Source organism: Struthio camelus, chromosome 16, assembly GCF_040807025.1.
Source record: "Struthio camelus isolate bStrCam1 chromosome 16, bStrCam1.hap1, whole genome shotgun sequence".
Classification (NCBI taxonomy): Eukaryota; Metazoa; Chordata; class Aves; order Struthioniformes; family Struthionidae; genus Struthio; species Struthio camelus.
Window position 1 is genome coordinate 21,694,900 of NC_090957.1, and position 17,254 is coordinate 21,712,153.

At 41.1% G+C, this 17,254-nt stretch overlaps 2 protein-coding genes across 6 annotated transcripts in view; one reads left to right on the plus strand and one right to left on the minus strand.

Moving 5' to 3' along the window:
* Positions 1–7,255, plus strand: part of PAFAH1B1 (platelet activating factor acetylhydrolase 1b regulatory subunit 1) — a 43,309-nt gene extending 36,054 nt beyond the window's left edge. For all 3 annotated transcript variants that reach the window (XM_068910376.1, XM_068910377.1, XM_068910378.1), the window contains exon 11: positions 236–7,255. In XM_068910376.1, the coding sequence (XP_068766477.1) occupies positions 236–309 (74 nt within the window). In that variant the 3' untranslated portion in view covers positions 310–7,255. The remainder of the gene's footprint in view (positions 1–235) is intronic.
* A 1,366-nt stretch (positions 7,256–8,621) lies between these two features.
* Positions 8,622–17,254, minus strand: part of CLUH (clustered mitochondria homolog) — a 38,571-nt gene continuing 29,938 nt past the window's right edge. For all 3 annotated transcript variants that reach the window (XM_068910370.1, XM_068910371.1, XM_009690429.2), the window contains exons 18-26: positions 16,990–17,143; positions 16,400–16,539; positions 16,205–16,285; positions 15,139–15,264; positions 14,493–14,614; positions 12,953–13,046; positions 12,036–12,170; positions 10,271–10,344; positions 8,622–8,945 (exon numbers count right to left, since the gene is read on the minus strand). In XM_068910370.1, the coding sequence (XP_068766471.1) occupies positions 8,777–8,945; positions 10,271–10,344; positions 12,036–12,170; positions 12,953–13,046; positions 14,493–14,614; positions 15,139–15,264; positions 16,205–16,285; positions 16,400–16,539; positions 16,990–17,143 (1,095 nt within the window). In that variant the 3' untranslated portion in view covers positions 8,622–8,776. The remainder of the gene's footprint in view (positions 8,946–10,270; positions 10,345–12,035; positions 12,171–12,952; positions 13,047–14,492; positions 14,615–15,138; positions 15,265–16,204; positions 16,286–16,399; positions 16,540–16,989; positions 17,144–17,254) is intronic.

A 17,254-nucleotide genomic window follows, 5' to 3' on the forward strand; every position in this document is an offset into this window, starting at 1 on the left:
ATTTTCATGGAAAAGAAATCCAGCTAAGTTCCTTCATAACTGACCGAAAAATATGCTTTCCTGTTTTAGAAAATTTTACCATTAGAAAATTTGCCTTCAAAACTACTGACGTACAGAGCTTAGTCTAGTATTTTCTACTCTCACTGAAAGTCACTACTTTTTTGAAAGAAGTGATACTGACTCAAAGACTAAATTGTTGCATTCCTCCTTAACGTAAGCTTTTCTTTCCTCACAGATTTCCACAAGACGGCACCATATGTGGTTACTGGAAGTGTAGATCAAACAGTAAAAGTGTGGGAGTGCCGTTGATTGAATTCACATTTGACCCCTTTTTCCTCTGGATGCACTCAGATACCATGGTTACCCATTGAGCTCTGTTTAAATAAATATTGTCCTTTCATGTAAATTATTCTGGATGTAGATTGAGCTTATTAAATGTTACACACAAAGTATTCATGCATGGTGAATCCAAATTGTATACTGTAAATTTACATACGTTGTCTAGAAGTACCATAGGTTTAAGAACATGGGCTGGCATTGGTCACATCAGACCTAAGAAGGCAGAAGTTGGATAATTGAAATAGGGCACTTAACTGAATAGTTGACAGTGTCGTTCTATGTTGGATAATTATACCTGTTTTTCTTTCTGCTGTCTGTTGGTGCCTGAATTGGTGACCTCATTTGGGAAAAGTTTTGTAGGGCTCTTTCAGAAATGTGTATCTATGTAACATCACTTAAGTGTGCTTAATAAATCTTCTCTAAGGATACTAGATAATAAGGCTGCAATTCAGAATCTTCTGAACCTTATATGTAATTAATGGAAATTAATTAAACTTTGGAATATTTGTCATGAAACATTTGCCAAATCAACAGAATACACTTGTTTTGGCCTCCTATTACACAAGGGTTGGTATATTTATATAACTAACTGTAAACCTGAAATAAGACAACGAATCTTAGTAGCAGCTGATGTGATAAATGTATTTATTTTTTATTTGGTCATGCAATGGTTAAGCTGTGCTGTTAAACTAAGTTTAAACTTTTTTTTTTATGCTAGACAAACTTCCAGGAGGAGTTGTCCATCCCACTAGAATTTAGTGATCTAATTTCCAGTAGAGCTTAATCTCCCAAATGACTGCCATGGTACAACTTGCTTGTTTGCTTTCAATGTTTGTTAGAAATGTGCAATTCTTATTACACAACAGTATCAAAGTACACTTCCCTTATATTCACGTGCAGGAGGTTGGGGTATACAAAAATTTCTTGGTTTCTTTAGTGCCTCCTTGGAAACCCTTTTGAAGATGAGGTTATATGTACCTTAAAGACATAATGTGGCTTGAATAAAAACTTACTGTGGTTTGCATATTGAGAAATATCTTGAGATACAGTATTTAAATGCTTTAAAGAAAGCACTAAAAACCTTGTGCATCAGATTATAATGGCAGATTCAAATTGATAGAAGCTTCTTAAAAAAAAAAAAGAAAAAAAGAAACACTTGAACAGTCCATGTGTGGGAATGATGCTATCAAGTAAGCATTAAAAAAGCAAAAGACAAAAAACTAGCCTGATTTGATAATTAGTATTTACATTGTTTGGTGTATACAATTTTTAATTTGCATATCCCTGAAGTTACATATTTTGATCTGAAGTGAATGAAGATATTATAAAAGAGTTTTAATCAGCATTTTTGTGACAAATTCCATTGTAGATAATTAAGAGTTCCAATACTTACTGAACTAACCAGGTCTTTTTTAAAATCCACTTTAAAATTTACAGTATAATGAAGTACCAGTCTGACATTTTAACAGGTGAATTTGTGCTTTATTTTATTCATTTTGTTTAATACATGGCTTTTAAAACTGTCCCTTTTAAAAATAAGAATCCTTGACCAGCATAGGGTCGGTTGGAGGGTGTACACACTAAGAAATGGTGAGGGGTAGGGTGGTTAGTTTCCTACAGTCACACATAGAAGGGTCTGCTCTTCTGTGTGGAGGGAATGGATTTCAGTATTGGTTTCTTGCATTGACTTGCCTCTGGGAAGGGGTGGAGAAATGGAGTTCTAATCTGTGGGGTTTTTGGAGCCAGTTTAAGATCTAGGCTAGTCTCTTAAATCCAGTGGCTTCTATGATTTTAAGTGTGTGTTTCCACAGTTAAGCATGCACAGATAAAGTATTTTTTTCTTTGTTAGCTGTTTGGACTGGAACAATTTGCTGCTCTTTGTCCTATTTGAGAATTCCAGATAATATTGCATCTTAAAATTCCTCCGTGCGTCTGCAGTTGTGAAGTAGTACATCACTTTAGTTCCTGATAGGACCTAGAAACTTTAACTATAAAGTAAACAGCACTCATGTACATAATTCATTAACATGAATGAGAAATTAAAGGTACCTATTAAGTGGAAATTGTCCACTCCATTTTTTTCCCTTTAGCATACAGCTATTTACAAAGACAAACAACTGACTAAAGTCACCTAAGCAGCATTTTAATTGCTTGTAGGAAAAACCCTGCCAAGTACTTCTACATTGCAATTTGCAACCTTCTCCTTCAACAAGCAGTGAATAATCTCAGGGATGGTCCTGAATGGATCAAAAGTTAAAGCCCTGTTTAAGACGAGAAGAAAAAAAAAAAAAAAAAAAGAGTGAAAGCCACAACACAGGAGTTGGATTTATGAGCGTTTCCTGCAGTGTTGTTCCTTGATATTACACTGTGTTGAACTTTTTCACTATTTGCAATGTTTTGTCAGCTGTCTAATCCTGTGCCTTTCCTGTGAGAAGTACAATAATGAGGTTACTGGTTTGGATTGCAAAATAAATTATTGGAGGGTTTAAGAGGTTCACTGCTGCTTTGTCACTTTCCTTACTAAAATTGGCATTGCTTAAAAACCTCTATAGAAACTGTTACTAAATAGACAATACAGATTTTTTTTTTTTTGGCATAAAAACACAGACATTCCAGTGCCACACAAATGTAACGTGCCCAGGAAGTCTTAGATGCATTCTAAAAAGTGCAACATTTATTGTGGTTTAGACATAATCTGGAAGTTGATCTTTTATAGCATCTTGCACTTTAGAAGATTAAAAAACCGTCCTGCTTTTGTGTATGGTGTGACCAATGATGTGCCCGGGGCACTAATTAAAAAGGAGAAAAAAAACAAAAAAAAAAAAACCCCTAGTTGCTAGCAAGTTGTCCGAGGGCTGTGGAGCACTGTAGTGTTTTGAAAGCTTTGGCTATGGACTCACCAAGCCCAGTCTACTTATACTGTCAGTACCCTGCTTCTCCTGTTGGCCTCCTCCTGTTTTTATGTGAACTGCCTGATAATATCACTCTTAAATAGCTTTTGACTCACATGAAAGCTATTTAAAAGAAAAAGATTATACTTTGTTTTTGTAGACAGTGGTGGCTTGATAATCCTTTTAATGATTTTGAGTATAAACAATACTGAGTTGAGTGGAGGAAAAATGCACTTAGATTTTCTGAGTTATTTACTGTCCAGCTGTGCATAAAGTCCAGTGTATTTAAAGTCACTACCAAGAATCTTTTAGCAAAAAAAAATACATGTGTAAAATGGCAGGAAAAATATATTAGGTGTGGGGAAGGTTGAGTTGGATTTACAAGTCACAACTGGATTTAACTGGCCTTTTTATCTTTCCACTGTGTCATGTAAGTAGCTGCTTTCCTGTCCTACCTATTCCTCAGGCTTCCCCAAGTTCATTCTGAAGATAAGTTAGCAAAATCCTCAAGTTTTAGAAGTTGATCCTGACATTGACATGAAGGCAAACGTCGAATTTTTTTCATAAGAACGATGTTAGAGGTTGCAATTGGAGAAAACAGTTCCCAGACTGTAGGAGTTAACTGAAGATATTGACACACAAAAAAAATCAGTAAAGGAATGTATATAATACTGCTCTGTGTTTTACAGTAAGATTTGTTGCTCTCAGACTGTGTAAAACAAAATTTATTCATGTTTTCTGCATATTAAAAAAATCTTATTGTACCAATTGGTAAACTATTAAATGCATATAAAACTAGACGTGTTTTTGTTTCCTTGGATGCAAGAATTAAAACTATTTTGAAAAAAGCTACTGGTGTTTCACCCTTCAGATTTTGCTCCACACCTGTGTTTTAGCCAATTTTAATTCAAAATATGCTTGACTAAGAAATGTCAAGCCTTTTTAAGGTAACTGGTTACAGTTAGAATACTCTAAGGTTGTGTTTATGAATATGGTAAAATGACTTTTTTGTTTTATTGCCGATTTAAGAAGCCAAAGTTTCATATGTGGTCCAGAAGATTGTCATTTTTAGTGCTGTATTGAATGTTGTTTTCTTGCTTCTCTCTTACTAAACAAGGCACTGTTGTTCACGCTGCTTTATTGGGTTACCTGTGTTGTGTCTGTTTCTGAAGCCTACTGTCAGTTTATCTTCTGTGAGGTGGTGAATGAAGTGAGGGCCTGTCCCTACTGCTCCTGTCAAAACCTGAAGTTTTCATGTAGCCAACAGTAAAAGCTATTGCTAGTAAGCCTGAATGTCTTCAGTAGACCGATTACTACCTTTCTGCAACTTGCCGCAGGCCCACTGTATCCAAACTTCCTCCTGTAGTGTCTGATGAGGATTCTTCTTTTCCCCTCTGACCTTGAACCTTAAGAAAATTGCAATAGACCTAATGAGAACCAACTTTCACTATTTCTTTATGCAGTCTAATTGGAGCTGCTGACACTGAAGGTTGCCGTTCTTTGGTGAACCCTTTCAAAATAATTCAACAAGGGAGTAATTTACCTCTGCTTCCTAAGGCAAAAAAACTTGTATTTTGGAGGTGAATGCATGGAATGCTGAGATACTGGAGTTCGGCTTCGACCTTTGTTTTGGCATTGGTGTGTTTCGTGTACTGTGTAGTTTACTTGTCTTTCCTGTGATCTGGCCTTAATTGCATTGAATGCTCTTTGTAAGAGGATCAGTGAACTAAAATGGAAATACATGTTTCTTATTAATAGAGGAGCAAGCATGTAACCTGGACCATGATATTGGGGAGAGGGGAGGTAAAAGAACCCCAAACCAACTGTTCTATGTAAACACTGTGTAGTGTTACGTAGTGGCAGAAAAAAAAGAGGCAAGTGGCTTTTGGAGGAGACTAACTTTCATTTGTATTTATTTAAAAAAAAAAAAACCTGCACACACCCCCCCCACGTGAATTTTACTTTCTCCCAGAACTAACATTTGAGTCAAAGTCCCTGGCAGAGATGAAAGTGTTTTCAGAGCAGTCAATCCAGAAAAGTCTTTTGACCTGCTGTCTTCAGATGAAGATTTTAAAGGAAAGCCTCTTACAGCTTTCAAACTATAGTTAAGCTCAGCAGAAGTGAGGTAAGGAATATTATAATGCAAGTTGCCAAGAGGAATCTAACTGTTTGAAGGATTTCATTTTCTACTTCAGTTTTGAGACTTACGTGTGTCAATCATGTGTTGAGTGCCTTACTGACAGGAGCTTTGTAAGTGTATGAAATTAGTTTCCATTAGTTGTTTGTTTGCACATGAGGCTGAAGGATATTAAAACATTATTTTTTTCAGTAGCTGGCAGGGTTGGATGTGAAAAGGCATTATAAACATATAGGAATTTTGTTCTGATGTTGGGAAGGTGATTTATTCAACTGCGTAGGCTTCTCTTTAAACATAGTACAAATGCTAAATGCAGTGAAGGTTTAACTGATGACTCTTCTGAAAAACTACAACTTCTGTCTTTTTTGTCATGTGGTGTGTCTGATGACTTCAAATCCTGGAAATTACTTTGTCAGGAAGGAAAGTGAGGAGGATAAAAATAGGTATGTGTTTCTGTATGCCTCTTGCAGTATTGCTGCTGTTGCTGTAATAACTCCATTTTGCTGCAGTTAACTTTTACCAGACTTGCCATATACAGTTATCTTCTAGTTATATGAATAGATGAAGTTCAGTAGTTCTGCTTGATATGTATACATGGCATGTTAAATCTTGTTTGGTCCAGATATGAGTAGATATAAGTTCATGAGAAAGTGGTCTAAATGTAATTATGTAAAGTATTAACAAAGTTAGTTGGCCTAACAGAGGTAAGTTAGTCCAGGTCTGGGTGAGCTGCATTCAGTTCCTTAAACTTCTTGATCTGGTATGTCTTCAGTGCAAGCTTGAGTCAGATCCTATTCAGTTAACTTGTCTTTTAAAACAGGGGCTGTTGCCAGGTACTTAGTTCATCAAAGTCAAAAAGAGCTGCAGAGAATTATCTAACTTATGTATGTTGTTAAATGCAATGATTTAACAAATACTAGCATTCAATAGGCTTATTACTGTATAGCTTTCTGTTGGCCAGACTTTGCATGTTTCTGCTACTCAGTCTATGCACAAGGACTGGTTTGCAGGCAAGGAGAAGAGGGGTATGTAGAAAGGAGGCAGTATTAAACTACACAAGCCTGTAAACTACAACGGTTTGCCGTGCAGCTTCCTGAAATCTTCTAAAGACTACTGCCTCTTTCAAAATTGGTATAAGAGCTTTTGCCAGTGCAGGAGGCCACACCACTGGGCCCTCTGATCCTGCATGAGTGGCCACTTTTGCCCATGTCTCCCTGATTCTAGCAGGAGACGAGTAAAACAACCAAGGGTGCACACACTAATTTTGAGCATCTTTAACAAAAGCGAGCTGGGGAAAAGTGTGTGCCAGATGCAGTGAACAAAAGTTGCAGTTACAGGAATGTGTAATGAGGCATTAAACCCTGTTGCAGAGGGAAGCAATGGTTTTAAAGCCTCTAGTTAATCTGTTCTTTCCTTCTGGCTCCTGCTTAAATGAACAGAAGTGGTGGCTAAAATAATGGTGCTTGGATTAGTGTATTTAACACCTTAAATTTAAGAAAGTGATAAATAAAGTGTCTGTCTAATAGCTTAAAAGGCTCTTAATGGACTGAAAGACACTAGCAAAAGAAAAACCTTGTAGGAAAGATGCACTGTAGTCATTTATTGATTGTTTTCCAGGAAATTCAGAGTTTTTCTGATAGGAGCAAGGTCTATTGCAGTAAAGACTGCTCCTGTTTTGTTACCTCCAGCATCTTGGAGGCTGCTCCCCATCTTCCCTTCCCCCCACCAAAAGTTACAAATACCTGTAACGTAGTACAGGAAAACAAAGGTACAGAGCACAGTGAAAGCACTTGTTTCTCCAGAAGGTCAGTAAAAGAAGCAATGCAAATTAGCATAGAGTACTATCCATGACAGACCAAACAAAAAAAAAAAAAAAAAAGGAGAGAAAGAGAGAGACTGGACTCCTTTGTCAGCACAGTATGGTTTTTTTTTGACTATCAATCAGAAGTTGCTCTACAGCTTGATCTAGTTGGAAGAAGAAAAAAAAAAAACATTCAACTCTGTCGGCATACCATGGTCTGTAGTGGCTAAGTCTTACTTGCTTTGTGACTGCATTACCAGGGGAGCATGCTCTACTTATTTAAAAACACAATAGGAAGTGTGTGTGGTGGGAGAGGGGAATCAATATTCATTTAGTGGCATTTGCCATTTCAGTAACATCCATTGCCAGCAATGGAAGCTCCCCTGGGAACAATCTCAAACCCAGTGTGCAAAAATGTTAAAGAATTAAGAGGGTATTAGCCATAGTTCTCAGTGCTATGGGAATTTTCCCAAAAGCCTAGTAGTTTTAGATTGTGTGAAACCAGTGACTCAAATCTGGTAAAGTCTGCCAATCCTGTTAAAGGTGATTAGCTCTGTATTATACAGTTGCTCTTTCAAATCAGCTCAAATCTCTACTTCTGACTTTCCCTCCCCTCTTCTCTCCCTATTTTAATAGGGCCACTCCTTACTGAATCATTCTAGTTCAGTCCTCTTTTGATGCCATAATCAACCTAGGCACTGGGGTTTCCATTGCAATGGAAGTTTGTGCGCACTTTTCTTTTTTTTTTTTTTTTAAAACATCAAGCCCTCACTCTTTGGATACTGTATCCAAAGTAACTCAGCTACAAGCAGAGCAGAGAGGTGGAACTGCATGTTCTCATATGTGTATATATTATATATATATATATAGATATACCTATATCTCTTGAAAATTAGAAATGTGAATGTTACAAAAACCCCACTAAATAGCCAAACTGCCAACCAAAAGTAGAAAAAAATGGTTAAAGGAATCCAATGGCTATATCCTGATGTAGAAAATGCTGTACATTCCCCTACTTACTTACACACACATTACAGGCTTAAATCATCTGAGCAATACAAATATGGCTGCTTAGTTTTTCTTAGCACAAATTAGAATAGTGATGGGGGGGGAAAATAATCTTTTGGCTTAGAATCCACATCTTACAGGAAGGCTGAGCAGTGGGGGGGGGAGGGGGGTGGTGTTGTACTGTTTTAGCAAAGCAGTGTCCTTAGTCAACATAAAAATGACCTGAGAAATGTTATATACCTCAAGACAGTTCATTTGGAATTCATATGTACAAAGTAGAAATAACTGATGATATGCACACACACACACACATACACACACACAGGCATGACAGCCTCTGGCTGTGCTCACCTAGGATGGGTCTTTCATATGCTGCTGCATCCTGGCCACCTTCCCCCTTCATGTGGCAGATACACGCTCAGTCAGACAGATTACATTTCTCAGATTAGTTCTTTGCATTGTGTATTAATTGTACCAGTGCAATAACATTGTCAAAAAAAGGAGGAGCTGCTCCAGGGGAGTCCAAGACCCTGGTTCAGATTCAGAAAAGGGTGGTTTAAATTTTTTTTTTTTTTTTTTTTTTTTAAAGCGAGGTACACATTAAGCAGAGCTCTGTGTTAAAGGGATCTCAGCAGAAGGCATGCTTGGCTCAGCCTCTTTTTCCTCCAAGACTTTGTCCTCTGGTTCCAGCTGTTCACCACTTTTTATGCTTTCTTGAAGTTGCTGGCGTCGCTGCACCTCTGCTTTAAGGTTCTCCAAGTCTTTTTGGCTGAAGGTGAAATGAGGAAGGGTAGTAAATATTAGATTAGCTTTAGGAATAGCCAAAGGTAGCATTCAAAAAAAAATAGGCAGTGCTTCTGGCAATTACCTCCTTCCTGCCAGATCCCCATTCTGATTTCTCAGCCCTGCTTTGACAGGCATTGCTAAGTGCCAAGCTTGCCAGTTGTTTCTGAACTGCAAGAGGCACTGGGAAGTGACCCATCAATTGCCACTCTGGCTACAGAGGCAGTGAGGTTAATCCTGCCTCTGTCCAGACAGCCTTCAGCTACTTCTGCTGCACTTTTACCTTCATTGATTATTTCTAGGCTTAGAAAAATAGTCTCAGCTCAGTCATCTTTTCATAGGCCCAGCCCACTGCAGAATTTCTAGCTACCAGTTTAGGAGACAATGATTTATGACAAGTGAAAAATAAATAAGAAAGACCAGTGCAGTTTGCTACCGGTCTTAAAGAGATAATAACAATCAGAGCCAGTACTGTGGTCTCACTCAATACTCTGTTACCAAATCCTGTGAAGCTGGGCAAAGAAAGCCTCCAGAATACTTAGGGCTGCTACCCAGTAAAGCAGTCTTGTCCGGGTAAGAGCCAAAGTTATTCTTTAAGAATTAGCACTGCTAATTTAAGAATTAAGGCTGCTAACTTCCCTTCTTCTGGGTAGAGACTATGGACCATAGTCCAGCCACATCCCACTCTTCAAATGGAGCTAAACAAAAGGAGCTCTTTGCTGCCAAGGGGTGACAGGGTTAGAAGGGGAAACAGACTATCAGCTCCCTGTCTGCTTGCAGATCAACCCCCAGGGCATACCCTGCACCATTGTTCTTACCCACTGATACTCAGAATTCCCAAAACTTGCCTTAATTCCTTTAAGCTACACAGAGGAATTTTAGGTTTTATGAGATCAGGTGCTTACAACTTCAAGATTACGGTTTTGAAAGAGACCCTGACACTTCCTACAACCTAGAAGATTTTTTTCACGTCACTAAGGATTGCCAAGGGATCCTGTAGAACGTCCCTTTGCAAGTGCTCAGGCGTACCTCAAGGGACTGTACCACCCCCTAAAGCAATTCGTCTGCAGAAGTGATATGTTTGTGCCATTATTTGCCACATGCTGGCAGAAGGGGAGAGGAAAAAAAAAAAGGCAGCAGTACCTGAGATCACTGGAAGCTCCACATTTTGGGTCAGACTAACTCTTAGTGCAAAGGGAAGCACTGGATTATGATTTCTCAGGGCCAAAGGAAAAAAAGCAACTACTTGATTTTATAAAGCCATGTGTTAAGGCACTGATAAAAGCACCACATGCATCAGTATCACTCTACCTTAGTGGAATGAAGAGAATTCCATTGATAATATTGAGCTGCTCCAGGACGCTGGCCATACTGGGAGCTGTGAACTACAAGGTAAAACAAAAACCAAAACCCACAGAACAATTAAGAGCTCTTAAGCAAATCTAGACCAAGCAAAGACTTTTCCCTTCCACCTGTACCTCCTATGCTGAAAGGCATAGCTGTTACTAACAGTTACAACTCACATTAGTCACTAGTTTTATTAGCTGCAAGATGACATTGCTCCTATTTTCCACCTCCTTAAGCTGCTAAAAAACCTACATCTAGATGTCCCCATTCACTTCAGGCAACCTCCCCTCTGAACTCCATGGGAATTCAGTTAACTTCAATATATATGTGTGTTCATGATCTCTTGCTCTATCACAGCAACCAGAATTGGGTTTTTTCCTCTGGCACGTAAACAGAGAAATGAACATCTAGTTAAGCCAGTCCATCAGGAGATGAGCAGAACTGGACTAGAGTCTCAAATACATTAATTTCTTAACATTGCCCTTCACTTCTCTGCATTTATATTAACCCACTGTTACAGATGAGGAATAATTCCCTTGCCTTGTTTTTGAGGTGTTCACATACAGGGTTACAGAGCACCTGTGCCCCTGTGTAGTACTATGGATAGCCATAGGAGGACAACTGCAACGATGTATACTGAGGAGGGTGCAAAAGGATTTCCAAAGATAGGTGGTCTCTTGGTGCCATAGGCAGGACCGTCGTCCCAGGAGTAACAGTATTAACTGTGACATTCGGCGCAAATTGCAACTCTTCCACTTAATGAAGAATTTACCTTTGTTACACAAAGGCTATTTTGTGGGTTTGAGCCTCTCTGATGGACACTATTTCCCAGACTTGACCACTCACTTGATTCAAAGTCCTTACACTCAAGTTACTTTGCCATAGACTTCTCAATTTTGTATCCAGTTCTTTGCAGTGAGAAGAAAACCCAAACCAACCCCAAAGAGCTACTCTGCTCCCCGCTTCTGACTGGGAGGGAGTCTGGGCAGCTACAGACTTTCCCAATCCTCTGACAACCAGTTGTGTGCAGCACGTCAGGGAGAGCACTCCTCACGCACGGTATCACGTACTCCCCAAGATACGCTGCAGACAGGCTGGTGCGATCTAGCAGGTGCACGCGCAGATAAGAGTGGCTGGGTTTGGCCCCACACGGACCATCGGTCCCAGTGCACCAAGGCAAGGCAAAACAGCCCCCGCCCCGCTGCGCCACACCGCGGCCCAGCCTCCCAGCACCACACCATTCTTGGAAGGAGAACAAAGCACCTGGTGAAAGATGACAGCATTTAAGATGAGGAAACCAAGGTACTTATGCATTGAGCAACCTGCCTACAGCCAGTGAGTCAGCAGCAGGGGCAGGTTTAGGAGTGGGCGGTCCAGGCTCTCGTGCTGCAAGCTGCCCAGGTCATTCTCACTCATTTCTCTAGCTGCCCTGCAACGCTGTCAGCTTCAGCCCCTCGACTGCTTGAGCTCAGGAGAAAGAGCTAGAGCCCAGGACAGTTAGAAGCTGAGGGGGCAAATTCTCATTGTTTATACTTTGCCGGGTCTATCTGAGCTGCTGCTCTTACAGGAACCTCCTGCCTGTGGAGTGTCTGCAACTGGTACAGCTGTTAACATTTCCTGCACAGGCAGAAGTCTGCACACTTACACTCACATGCTCTTCAGTTACAGCTGAACACAGTCTCTGCCGCTGCAGCAAGTACTCTCAATTGCTCTCAATGCATGAGGTTACCTTAAGTGGCATAATGTTCGCGTTGGATCCGTTCTTGTAGATCTCATTCATTGTGCGTTGAAGAGCGACTGCTTGCTGAGTCAGGTATTTCAAGTACTCAGAGCTCTCTTTGGTCTTTTCATGGTGTTCTCCAAGCTAATCAGAAAAGAAGTCACATTACAGATCAGAACACCACCCAAACCTGTGTGCACTCCTACTCTCTGCTGGCTTCACATCCTTACAGAAACCTATCAGAACTGGATTTCACCTGCCTTGACATTAATAAAACAAATAAACAAAAGCAACCAACCAACAAAAAAACTCCACCACCCCACATTACTGTAAGAGCCTTATTGTCAAAGTTACACATTTCTGTCAAGTAGAAGCATGTTTGCAGGGTGAGAAGCATTCCCTCCGCCAGGCTGTGCTTTCAGTCAGTGAGATGGCACTGAATCACAGCTGTGCAGTTGCAGACATGTTCAGGCAGATGCCAGGCTGAGGCAGAAGTTTTACTGGGCATCAGCAAGGGTTGGCAAGCAGGAGAGGTTATTGCCCATGGAACAGCTCAACTACTAAGCTAGCTTGGCTCTGACATTTAAGACAGGCAACGCAAAAAGTGGAAAGGATATACCAGCTCTTTTAGTGCCCTGCCAGAATGCGTTTGCTCTGTTTCAGCAGCAACAAAAATCACACACTCCACATGGGGCCAAGCCACGTTGGACTTTTCTGTCCAGTGATGAGGGTACGGCAAAAACAGACAAACTTGCAGGAAGGAGTCCTTTCAAAGACTGTTTTGGCATAAAAATCTGTCAATTATGGCACACAGCAGCAATCCTGCCTCCTTCAGTTGTAAGCTGTGGATTTGTTTTTGCAATGGTAGTGCTCACTTCTCACAGGAAAGAGATACAATAAAAGTTAACAGAACACACGCTTGTAACCTGATTTTTGTAGATCGTGTAGCCTTCCTTTTCGTGCTGCAGAGCTGACCGGAATTCTGCTTTGCTCTCATACACTCGGGCTACCAAGTGGTGACTGCGAGGGGAAGAAAAGCCTTTAGAGGGACTATACGAAGAAACATTTCTGCACTACACAGAACATGGCTTTAGCAAAACAGAGTCTAAAAGTCTTAATACTAGCACCAAGTGAGACACTGGACTCTGAATACAGTATGTTGGGAGTTACTTCCCCACCCCCCATTTTTGGATTAATATACAACAATGATTTGGGCTTGACTTTTCTTGAAACAGTGAGAAATGATCTACAGAAGAGATGGAACTGGGGGCTTTGACAGCAGACCAGATTTCCTGGGGTACTGCAGGAAAGGCTCCAGTGCAATACTGAATGACTGCAGCATGTCCATGGGAACATCTCAGTAGCCAGAGTTAAGTGAAGGAAAAGCAAGCAGCCGTAAGCCCTTCCCATTGGAAAAGAGGCTTTTTCTTTCTTGGAAAGCAAATGCTCGAATAACTTGATTGGTCCAGCCAAAAGTCAAAAATCTTCTGGTACAGAAACAACTAGCAAAACAGTGGCAGAGCAGGGATCCAAGTCAGCTGGTCTCTCTCCAGTTGGGAGAGTTGATTTGACTTGGACTTTGCATCTTTAATGTTTTTGGAATGAAGAAAAGATTTCTATTTTTGGCAGTGTTATTCTGTGGGAGGTGCTGGATCTCATCAAGCATCTTAGCGCTACTGAGGGAAGGAGAGACGCTTTCTGCGGAAAGCATATCAATCAACTACTAGAAAACAAATCAGACTCTTGTGTGCGCTTCGTAAGATTTATTTTCACTCTGACGAAGAACAGATGAGTTGCAAAGGGGTAGTAGTAATTAGGAGTGGGCCACCGCTCGGTTGTTTGTGAGCCAGTTTCGCATTCAAGGACAGCACACACAGTGCTGAAAAGCAGTACGTACTTAGAGCTGATCCTAAAGGTGCTGACCACTCATAGCTCCCTTGGAAACACAAGTGTGTTATTCAAATATAGAGCTTTAATGGTAAAGGACAAAAGCAAGTGATACACATCTCAAAGACAGCTCCCTGAGGGCTGACACAATTGAATACAAACGTTACCTATCATCCTATTCTCACAGTATGATTACATTAGCCTTGCTCTCCAACCTTACTCGCCACATGCATTTTTCTACTGGTAGTCCACAAGGACCAGGGTCATTCTGTCATATTTTGGGGCGAGAAGTATTACAGCAAATCTCATAACTAACTTCAAGAACAAGGGATCTCCGTCCTTCCAGACAAGCTTGGATGCTCGGTTCAGACTAGCACCACACCTTTCTAGCTGCACCATGACCTTGAATGCATGCAGCCCAGCAGTCCAAGGAGCCTGACAGACCAGCTGGGACTAGGCAGAATCTGTAAGGATTCAGCTGGACGCAGCCAGAGCAGAGCCCTCCCATTTAGGCGTATGCTGAACGTATTCGCTCTCTAACAGTGCTGCGATCCAGGCCAGCACTCCACCGTGCCTCACCTTAGTGCAACTTTCAAGGACTTGGAGCCATGATACTTGGAGCTGATGGCCAGGGCATTCTCCAGGAACCGGAGAGACAGGTCATACTCCATAACTCCGTGGAGCACCAAGCCGATGTTGTTCTGCATGGAGCCACCACACAAAAGAAGTCAAGTAGGCATTCAGAAAGGCAAAACCTAAGTATTTGTTGTTTTGTAAATAAAACCACAGGTATTTCACTGCCTGAAAAGGCTGTCTAGCCTCAGATAAGGGCTAGAGATGCCTAAAGAAAGGCATCTCTATGGCATGTAACACATGACATGAGACCATTCTCCCACTTCCAGTTCAAGCAAACCAGACGGAACAGAGATAAGGAGCTCTCTCCATTTTATGGAGAGGAACAAAGACCAGGCTAAATTAAGGACTTATCCCAAGGATTACAGGACTTGAACCCACATCTCCAGCGCAAGACCTCTGGCTACAGAAGGCTGGCCTTCCTAGCCAAATAGTCATAAACTCCATTTTTCCCATTCTCATAATGGTACTAATCGGAAGTAACCCAAGGAGGAAAAAGCAATGCCTATATGGACATTTTAAATAGCTCAGCAATATGGGCATTTCAAAGGCCAAGAGGTTTCCTGAAGACATTGACTAAGAAATTACTTACATCTAAGAGTGCCATTTCTGGGTGATCCTCCCCAAATACCAGTAGCATGAGGTAGCGTGCACGGTACAGTAAGTTTAATGCTGTAGAGAGCTGGCTGTTTGCAAAGCAGTACAGAGCAAGGTGCATCTACAACACAAGAAATAATCAAGCATGAATGTTGTTTACCACTTTCTAAAGCCAAATGATCTCTCCATTCCACTGCCATAGTCACACAAGAAAGATCTTCCTTTCATGCGAAAGAGGATTTCAACTATTCAGAAAAGACACAAGCCTGCTAGTCAATTTACAGCTCTACTGAGGTACCTACATAAGACACAGGATTGAGAAAGAGTTGAAATATTTCATTTCAGTATTTCTTCGGCACCTCCAGGAATATTTCAAAGTTGATCTATACGTATGTGATAGCCTAGCTGAGCTCTTTGGGAGGGTTTTTGGCCTTTCCTTGTTTTTGACACAAGCCCAGGGAAAAAGCCATCAGAATTAATGAATCCCTATATAAACATGCAGCAGAGCCTTCCCCCCCTCCCCCCCCAAATCTAAACTAAGTAAGACTTCAAGTTATTATCATGTACTGAATGCTTAAGTGTTTGGGTTATAAGCAACCCACACATAATCTTAAGATATGGAAAAGATTCAAGTGCGAGCAACCGCAAGACCCTGTGCTTTCTGCCAACAGCGCTTTTGAAAGCTGTAGGTCAGAGCTGCCAGTCTGTGGACAGATCTTTGTCTCCGACTTGCCTCTCTTCCCCAGCTAACACTGTATTTATTTTCAAACATAGTATTAAGGCCTAGATTTCAAACCTTTTCCTTTAATTCTTATGAACCCATGAAGTCTCAAGCTTGCAGAAGCTCTTTTGCCCACATATTTTGTCCTAATAATAAAGTAGCCAACTGGGAACCAGAGACTCCCAAGAAAAATTGTGAGCTTATGATAGAAGTAGAGGATTCTGGGAAGAATGTTGTTGTAAAGGCAGAAGTGCAAATCTAGATTCAGACATGAATTAAGGCTCGCAGATGCCAGGTGCACCCATGAGGCGCTGCTTCTCCCCCAGCACCCTGTACTTACATATTCTTGAATCGTATTGGGATGTTCAATACCCAGGACCCTCTCACTCATTAGCACCGCTTTCTGCTGATTACTTAAGGCCTAAACAGAACAGAAGACCAAAGAGCAAGTCATGCAGAAGCCATGTACTTGAACAAGGAAGCATGGGGGAAAGAACGGGAGGACCAAACAGAGCCCCAGTGAGCACTTGCCTACCTCTGAATAATCTCCCATGATATAGTTGAGACGAGCTAACAGCCTCAGGCAGGCACAGATTTCTACATGCATAGCACCATACACATTGTTAAACAAGTTTAAGGCTTCATTGATGAGCTCACAGCCCTCCTTCAAGAAACCTGAAGCGGCAGGGAAGGGAAAAAAGAAAAGTTTTTGTTAAGCATTCACCCGTAACCTCCTGGGAAGAAAGTTACTATCAAAAATATTGAGCAGATTTTCTTCACCAAAGTCCTGAGCCAGAAGGATAATTAACCCCTAATGCTACTGGAGAACTGTGTTATCCGTGTAGGGAAATCTATGCGGCTCAAGAAAACAGCAGCGGGATACGTAGCTTTAGGTCACTGCCTTACGTAAGGACTAAAACCTGGGAGAAAGAAATAGCTCTCCCATATCCATCCTTGCTCATAGCTGATAGCTTTACAGCAGATCTGTGATCCAGATGGTCTTTGAGACCATATTTCTTTCCTCTAGCGAGGTGGACATATACTGGTGAAAGGCAGCAGGCCATGCATGGCCTGCTCTTTTCACCAGCAGTAACCTGAAGAGGCAGGGGCATGCTAGGTCTGTACCTTGCTGAACTTTTGCTTGCCCGCTCTGGAAGAAGTGGAAAGCATCTGAGGCTTTGGGGTTTACGTGCTTCACTACAGGGAAAATGTTGAGAATATCCTCTTCTGTGAAGGTAGGCTTGTGCCGGTTGTCAAAGTTGTACTCTTTCAGCAGTATCTGGAGGAACCAAAAAGACAGAAGGTCACGGTCAGGACTTCCATGAAGTTCTTGTCAAGAGCAGAGGGGAAAACTAGCCTTGAATTCTGCTTGGGGCTTCACAGCCAAAAC